Source organism: Erythrolamprus reginae, chromosome 10 (genome assembly GCF_031021105.1).
Source record: "Erythrolamprus reginae isolate rEryReg1 chromosome 10, rEryReg1.hap1, whole genome shotgun sequence".
Classification (NCBI taxonomy): Eukaryota; Metazoa; Chordata; class Lepidosauria; order Squamata; family Dipsadidae; genus Erythrolamprus; species Erythrolamprus reginae.
The window spans coordinates 2,670,530-2,679,570 of NC_091959.1; the positions used below are offsets into that span (position 1 = coordinate 2,670,530).

The 9,041-nt window shown below is 46.0% G+C and overlaps 1 protein-coding gene across 1 annotated transcript in view; it reads left to right on the forward strand.

Annotated features, from left to right (window-relative positions):
• SNX33 (sorting nexin 33) overlaps positions 1-5,100 on the forward strand; it is a 13,652-nt gene extending 8,552 nt beyond the window's left edge. Inside the window, exon 2 of the mRNA XM_070763443.1 lies at positions 2,929-5,100. Within this exon, the coding sequence (XP_070619544.1) occupies positions 2,929-3,182 (254 nt within the window). The 3' untranslated portion in view covers positions 3,183-5,100. The remainder of the gene's footprint in view (positions 1-2,928) is intronic.
• The last annotated feature ends 3,941 nt before the right edge of the window (positions 5,101-9,041 follow it).

Genomic DNA, 9,041 nt, shown 5'->3' on the forward strand with positions numbered 1-9,041 from the left:
TTGTATCTCTTGTTTGTTTTTTTTAAAGTTTTTATTTACAAAGATAAATACAATAAATACATTTAATTACAATTAAGAATATAGACATGTCAAGGTACAGGGAGAAAAAAGAATAAGAGAATTGGGTAATTGGAGATTAAAAACAATGATTATATGTCAAATTATGGTCTAAACAATATGCATTTAGCAGTAAACAAAAACAAACAAACAAAAAAGTCGGCAAACATACAGACCTACAGAAAGAAAAAGGGAGAAAGAGAAAGAAAAAAGAGAAGAATAAAAAGAAAGGGGAAGGTGGGTGGGTGTACGATAGATCTGTATTGGAATTGTATCTCTTGGAGGCGAGGAGAGGCAACCCAAACCCTTGACTATGAGTGACGTCAGGTTGGCCACCTTTAAGCCAGTCACATGATTGTCAAGCCACTCCCACCTGGTCACATGGCTGGCAAGCCACACCCACACAATAAGCCACGCCCACAGTGTGGTAGTAAAAAAATTTGCAGCCCTTCCCTGGTTCCTTCCCTTTGTATAGGACTGCAACAAGTCTGAATTCCATTTCCATTGCAATGATAAAAAAATAATTCAGGCTCCTTCCGCACCCAGGCCTCTGCAATAGTTATGCAGATCAGCGAGTAATTCAGTTGGAAGTGCCTCTCTTGTTTTGCTACAAGGTGGAAAACTACTCACTTCCACTTTCCTTACGCTCTTAAGAAATTTGGGCATTGCATCGGGACCTATAACTTTTGCAGATTGGGCCCAAGTTTTCTGCAATCAACTCCTCTCCGTGCCTCATTTAATGCCTGTAGTAGGCAGGTATGAGCCTTGACCTTAGCCCCGTGGCCAAGGGAAGCTCTGGCAGCCAGGATTAATATTTAAAAGGCTGCACCAGTTCAAAACACACAAAGGTCCACTGAGCAGAGTCGCGCAAGTGTCTTATCTCACTGGCTTAAGTCCCAGACATCAGCGGAAAACTAATATTAACAGAGGCCGCATTCATGGGGGTGTCCAAGCCAATTCCTTAATAGCCTCCACCCAGCATCTTATGCCGAGATCTTTTCTGGTCGCGTTCTGCTGGAACTGTGTTTCTCTCAACCGTGGTAACTTTAAGGGAGGAGGAGGGGGGACTTCGACTCCCAGAATTCCCCAGCCAGCATAAATGAATTTTCTGCTCCCGATTCTGGTCAAAGAGTAGCCGTGCTGGCCATTGGTGGTGGCACCTCGTGCAAATTTCTGAAGCAAAGGCACAAGTTAAGGTTCAGGCTGAAATCAACGAGTGGAACAGAAGTTGCCTTTGGAGGTTATGGGAGCGCCATTAGGATAGAATAAGAATAGAATAAGAATAGAGTAAGAATATAGTAAGAATAGAGTAAGAATAGAGTAAGAATAGAATAGAATGAGTTGGAAGGGACCTTGGAGGTCTTCTAGTCCAACCCCCTGCTTAGGCAGGAAACCCTACACTACTTCAGACAGATGGTTATCCAATCTCTTCTTTAAAACTTGCAGTGTTGGAGCATTCACAACTTCTGGAGGCAAGCTGTTCCACAGATTATTTTTCTCACTGTCAGGAAATTTCTCCTTAGTTCTAAGTTGCTTCTCTCCTTGTTTAGTTTCCACCCGTTGTTTCTTGTTCTACCCTCAGGTGCTTTGGAGAATAAGTTGACTCGTTCTTCTTTGTGGCAACCCCTGAGATATTGGAAGACTGCTATCATGTCCCCCTTCGTCATTCTTTTCATTAAATTAGCCATGCCCAGTTCCTGCAACCATTTTTCATATGTTTTAACCTCCAGTCCCCTGATCATCTTTGTCGCTCTTCTCTGCACTCTTTCTAGAGTCTCAAAATCCTTTTTGCATTGTGGCGACCGCAGCTGGATGCAAGATTCCAAGTGTGGCCTTACCAAGGCATTAAAAAAATCTATTGTAAACTATTGAAAATTATTGTGTGTGCAGCAATTCAATTCAATTCAATTTATTAGATTTGTATGCCGCCCCTCTCCGAAGACTCGGGGCGGCTCTCAACAATAATAAAAACAATATTCCAGTGAAAACAAATCTAATATTAAAAAGCACATAAAACAGATGTTCCCTGAGGCTTAAAAATCTGCAGAATGATTTGAAAACCGGGAGAGGTGTGAAAGAATTTGATACCTGTCCCTGAGCAGCTCATTCCATAAGGGGACCTGGGGACAAGGCTGTTTGGCTGGCGTGGTTTATCTCCCCGGTGATTCATACCCAACGCCAAAGCCACACCTGTCGATTCAAGGCGAAGTTGGCCCTGGCTGATGTATTCTTTTCTCGCAAAAGCTTGAATCACGGGGTGGGCAAATGTTTGTAGGCCCTGGGGCGTTGCAAGCGGAGGCTCTGTTGACTAACTCTTGAATTGCAAGAACATCAGCTAAGACTTGGGGGACGTGGTGGCTCAGTGGGTTAAGACGCTGAGTTTGTTGATCGAAAGCTCTGCAGTTTGGCGGTTCGAATCCCTAGCACCACATAATGGAGTGAGCTCCCGTTACTTGCCTCAGCTTCTGCCAACCTAGCAATTCAAAGGCACATTAAAAAAAATGCAAGTAGAAAAATAGGGACCATCTTTGGTGGGAAGGTAACAGTGTTCTGTGAATCTTCAGCGGGCCACCTGACCACAGAATATAGTAGATGCTTGGAACAAACTTCCAGCAGACGTGGTTGGTCAATCCACAGGAATTGAATTGAAACATGCCTGGGATAAACATATATCCACCCTAAGACAAAATATAGGAAATAGTATAAGGGCAGACCAGATGGACCATGAGGTCTTCTTCTGTTGTCAATCTTCTAGGTTTCTAGGTTTCTTCTGTCAAGCCACTCATACATCATATGCCGGTCAGTTTGATCTCTGGAGGGTCTTGATAAACGCACTGAGCTGTCCTTTTTCCTTCCCTCCTCCCACCACAGGTGCATTTGCCAAAGTGAAGGAGAGCCAGCGAATGAGTGACGAAGGGAAAATGGACCAGGAGGAGGCCGACGGGATCCGGAAGCGTTGTCGAGTGGTTGGCTTCGCCCTGCAGGCCGAAATGAACCACTTCCATGAGAGGCGCATCTTGGACTTCAAAAAGATGATGCAGTCCTACATCCGGGAGCAGATCGTCTTCTACCAGAGGGTCAGCCAGAAGCTGGAAGAGACGCTGAAGAGATACGACAGCCTCTAGGGATCCCGCTGGAGATTGGCGCTCAGGATGGTCCTCAAAGGCTACCGTGCTCTCAGCTGGGATGAGCAGCGGCGACTGTGTTTTCTTCTACGCCGCCGGGAAACGGAGGTCTTCTTCTCCTCAGGGTGGATCTTGGGAGGTTCTCCCCGTTGACTCGCGCTCTCCGTCCTCTTCACGATGCTAAACTTGGAGCCAGGCGGAGGTTCCTACTCAATGCCGCTTCCAGTGTGATGCGCGCCATTTCCGCATGATCGGCGGGTGGGCGGGCGCGTCCCGGTGAGATTTCGCTTCTGTGCATGTGCAGGAATAAAAATCTTGCGAGTGGATGTGCGCGCGCGCGAGATTTTGGCAATTTTGGCTTCTGCACATACGCGGAAACAAAAAACCACTGAAATCTTTCGCGCGTGCTTCCTCTCGCGATATTAGGCTTCCTGCTCATGCGCAGAAGCAAAATCTCGCCGGGATGCGTTTGCCCACCTTCCGGTTACCTGGAGCTGAGCGCGGATCGCGGTTTTTGCTACCGGTGCGCAGAGTGGCCCGTACCGGTAAGGAACTCAATACATGGAGCCCCCCAGGGGAAGGTTGTAGCCCCGTCAACGACCAAAGCTTGGGATGTTGTGTTCCCCACACCCATCCCGATTATCCAAGCGCGAGGACGCAGCCACGAATCGTTGCACAAAAGACATTTCGACGAGCGGGATATCATTTTTTTTCCCCTCAAGAAAGAGCCGAGCTTCTCGCCTTGTTGTTTACAGAGGAAGTCAAAAGGATTTGCTTTCCAAAGGAAATGTAGCTTTTCGCGCCAGCCAGCTTCCTTATTATTTTTTTCCCCTCTCAGGCTTGACTTTTCTAGGGGAAAAAAACCACGCACCGCACTCTTATTTATCCAGATCCTTTCCAACACCAGCACTTCCTGTTCCCCTCCAGAAAAAAAAAAGAACAAAACCAGGTTCAACTCAGTTTAGGTTTGGTTTCCCCCCCCCCCCCCCTCTCTAGATAGGATGAGCAGAGAGCAAACAGAATGGAGGTGAAGTGGAAGGAATGAAAAAGTCGGCACACCAAAAATGACACTTTTTTGGGGGGAAGAAGTCGCACAACCACACAATCCCACTTCTCTGAGGGTCTATTGCAGGTAGTCCTAGATTTATGACCACAACTGAGCCCCCAGATTGACCGTTTCTAAGAGAGTCACGTTATCGAGTGAGTTTTCTCCCCCCCCCCCATGTTAACAACCTTGATGTAATTATTAAGCGAATCACCACAATCTAAGTTAGCCACGTGGTCATTAAGCGAATCTGGTTTCCCCCTGGACTTTGATCACGTGACCATTGGGGCACTACAACCTTCGTCGTAAATGCGAAGCGGTTGTGCCAAACGCCCAAATTTCGATCCTGTGGATGCTGTAATGGTGGTGAGAGTGAAAACCGGTCGTAAGTCATTTCTCCCCCCCTTAACACCATTGTAACTTTTGAACAGTCACTAAATAGATCATTGTAAGTCAAGGACTACCTGCACAGGAAATAGGCATGCATTTTTAAAGCCACTCACCTCTGCACTCCCCTGAGTAAATCCAGAGTTACTCTTTTTCCCCCAATTTGGAGCAGTGCTTGAAAACTACAGTTGTGTGTTTTGATTTGTTGTCTGCAAGACGGACGTTTGGATGTCCAAGTTTGTCGATAAACTGTTTTTTTTGTTTTTTTAAAAAAGGCTTTTGTCCGTGTTAAATGGGACTCGGAGATGGATGCCGTACATGGCCTTAAATCAAGAAATGGCTCCTTGGGACTCTTGTTGTTTCTCCTCTGACCTGTTATCCATTTCTTCTTTGCTTCTCTTGGTCTCCAAAGAACTGTGGGCAATGGGGGGTGGGGGGGTTGAAATCTTTGGCAAATAAAATCTGGGGTCTTGGAGATAAAATAGAGCTTTGTTTTCATTGTCTTTTTTTGGGGGGGGGGGGTTGTCCTTGGCTAAGACCCCCCCAACAGAGCCCCAAAATGTAGGTTTGTTAGGGGAGAAATTTGTTAAGTGAGTTTTGCTCCCCGTTTCACGACTTTTCTAGTTGTCCTAGTGAATCTCTGCGGTTCTCGAATTAGTAGCCCAGTTGTTATGTGAATCTTGCTTTGCTCATTGACATGGCTCATCCGAAGGTCGCCAAAAAGGGAATCAGATGACATGACGTTTGGCGGGCCCCAGGGGAAGAGCCTTCTCTGTGGAGGCCCCGGCCCTCTGGAATCAACTCCCCCCAGAGATTAGAACGGCCCCCACCCTCCTTGTCTTTCACAAATTACTGAAGACCCACCTTTGTCGCCAGGCATGGGGGAGTTAGGATATTCCTTCCCCCTAGGCCATTACAAGTTATGTATGGTATGTTTGTGTGTATGTTTGGTTTTTATAATAAGGGTTTTTAGTTGTTTTATTAAATTGGATTGTTACATGTTGTTTTTTATCATTGTTGTTAGCCGCCCTGAGTCTGTGGAGAGGGGCGGCATACAAATCCAATAAATAATAATAATAAAAATAATGACAACCATCATAAATATGAATCGATGGCCAAGCGGAGGAATTTTGACCGAATGACCGTAGGGGTACTGCAACAGCAGTAGCATTTAGACTTATATACCGCTTCATAGTGCTTTTACAGCCCTCTCTAAGCACTTTATAGAATCAGCCTCTTGCCCGCAACAATCTGGGTCCTCATTTGACCCACCTTGGAAGGATGAAGGCTGAGTCAACCTTGAGCCGATGGTGAGATTTGAACTGCTGAACTACAGCTAGCAGTTAGCTGAAGGAGCCTGCAGGGCTGCACTCTAACCACTGACGTAGATGCTTCCATTGCCTGCTTTAAGCATCAATGACCCTCAACTTTCTAACAGTGGCGATAATTTTCGGAGACGCCACCTTTGCAGGCCATCCAAATTTCATAGGACAGTTAGCAAAGTGGGAAGGCCAAAGTCAATCCCCAGAGGTAGGTTTGGGATGGATGGCCAAGCCCCGAAAAGCATCCTGGCACCTGTGAGGCTGAGCAACCTGGCTCAGGTCAGGATAGGGCAATTTCACAAGTCTGGAGGGTTTTTCCCCCCAATTCCTTGTGAGGCCAAGCCATCCCTCCTTGGTGCCAAAGAGAAAAGAAATTTCTGTAGCTGGCTGGTTGGCTCGGAGACATTGCACGACCCAATAGGAAGCCTCTCTTGATCACCTCAACTCAAAAGTCAACTTTAAGGAAAGAAGGAAGGAAGGAAGGAAGGAAGGAAGGAAGGAAGGAAGGAAGGAAGGAAGGAATAGCAATAGCACTTAGACTTATATACCGCTTCCTAGTGCTTTAACAGCCCTCTCTAAGCAGTTTACAGAATCTGCCTCTTGCCCCCAACAATCTGGGTTGTCATTTGAGGAAGGAAGGAAGGAGAAAAGGAAGGAAGGAGGAAAGAAGAAAAGAGAAGGAAGAGAAGGAAGGAGAGAAGGAAGAAAGAAGAAAGAAAGAAAAGGAAAGAAGGAATAGCAATAGCACTTAGACTTATATACCGCTTCCTAGTGCTTTTACAACCCTCTCTAAGCAGTTTACAGAATCTGCCTCTTGCCCCCAACAATCTGGGTTGTCATTTGAGGAAGGAAGGAAGGAAGGAAGGAGGAAAGAAGAAAAGAGAAGGAAGGGAAGGAAGAAAAGAAAGAGAAGGAAGAAAGAAGAAAGGAAAGAAGAAAGGAATAGCAATAGCACTTATACTTATATACCACTTCCTAGTGCTTTTACAGCCCTCTCTAAGCAGTTTACAGAGTCAGCCTCTCGCCCCCAACAATCTGGGTCCTCATTTGACCCCCCTCGGAAGGATGGAAAGCTGAGTCAACCTTGAGCCGATGGTGAGATTTGAACTGCTGAACTACAGCCAGCAGTTGGCTGAAGGAGCCTGCAGGGCTGCACTCTAACCACTGCACCACCCTGGCTCTTGTGAGGGTTGCAAGTGCGAAAAATGGTCCTCAACCCCTTTTCTCGGGGCCGTTGAAACTTTGAACGGTTCCTAAGTGGAGCGTTGTAAGTTGAGGATTTACTGTATCCGTGTTCCTTACAGGGGCAGAGAATTCTAGGGAGGGAAGTGGACACAAAGAACATTTGAAGGCACCTCTTTCCCAGGGCGTGGAGTTGAAGGACAGGGCATCTACAAACCGTCACTGGATCTGGATCCCCTAGGGTTGCTCCGTTGCAATTTTGAATGGGTGGCTGAGCACCCAGCGTTCACCCGAGGACGGCCCACCTTCCTCGCCGCGGCAGAGAATTCTAGCGAAAAAGCTGGATGGCGCATCTGTTGAGGGACGCGTCCTTGCCAGGGTTTGGAGGTTGCAGTAGGAGAACCTGCAAAACGTCACTAGGACTGGACGGCCCAAAGCCTGGATGCGCCGGGCTTTGTTTCTCCAGGGTGGATTTTGCAGATTAAATCAGAAATCCCGGAAAGGAAACCAGCCGACCCAAATGTCCCCCCAGGGAAAGAAGGAAACAATTAGTCTTGTTGGGGGGAAACACACACCAAACACGCCTGTGACCTCCGGACGAGCGACAGGCTGGCTTATTGTTGCGTAAGGACCCTGGGACTTCCCTGGTAGTCGGAGGCCGTAACCTGGCTTCCCTGGAAAAGAGGAGGAGCCCCCCCCCCCCAAAACAAGCAAGGAAACCAATTCATGCCTGATCCAGATCTTTCTTTATTTTGCATGGAATTTATTTATTTATTCGATTTTTATGCCGCCCTTCTCCTTAGACTCAGGGTGGCTTACAACATTAGCAATAGCACTTTTTAAAAACAGAGCCAGCCTATTGCCCCCACAATCCGGGTCCTCATTTTACCCACCTTGGAAAGAAGGAAGGAAGGAAGGAAGGAATATTTATTTATTCAATTTTTTTTAATGCTGCCCTTCTCCTTAGACTCAGGGCGGCTTACAACATGTTAGCAATAGCACTTTTTAAAAACAGAGCCAGCCTATGGCCCCCACAATCCGGGTCCTCATTGGACCCACCTCGGAAGGATGGAAGGTTGAGTCAACGGTGATGAGATTTGAACCGCTGACCTACAGATTTACAGTCAGCTTCAAAGGCCTGCAGTACAGCACTCTACCTGCTGCGCCACCCCGGTTCCTTGGATTTGTGCAAATTAGCAATAGCATTTATCGTTTAATAATAATAATAATAATAATAATAATAATAATAATAAGAAGAAGAAGAAGAAGAAGAATAATAATAATAAGAATAATAATAATAATAATAATAATAAGAATAATAATAAGAATAATAAGAATAATAAGAATAATAAGAATAATAAGAATAATAAGAATAATAATAATAAGAAGAATAAGAATAATAAGAATAATAATAAGAATAATAAGAATAAGAAGAATAAGAAGAATAAGAAGAATAAGAAGAATAAGAAGAATAAGAAGAATAAGAATAAGAAGAATAAGAAGCAGCGGTATATGCATCTAACTGTTCTTCCTATTGCTATCTACATGCTGCTGCTGTTCTGCCACCTGCATTTGACAAACTCCCAACAAAGATCTCTGCAAAGATCGCAGCAAAAGCTTTGGGAGAACCGGGAATTTTGCCCCAGTCTGAGACAAGTTGGAGAAAGGTTGTCATCACCCGTCAGGGACTCTTGTTTCTTGTCAACATGCAACACCCCCCCTCCTTCCCCACCCCCCACCCCCGCCCCAAGAGTCTTCATGCTCGGGATTTCAGAGCGTGCTGTTCTGCCCAAGAATTCCTTGGCAAGCCGCTTTGCAGATAGTTCATTGAACTTTGGACCGGAAGGAGCAGATTCCTGGCTCTGCTTATCTTTGCTCGTACCCTTCTCAAGAAGACTTGATGCGAATCCTTTGGGGCTTCAG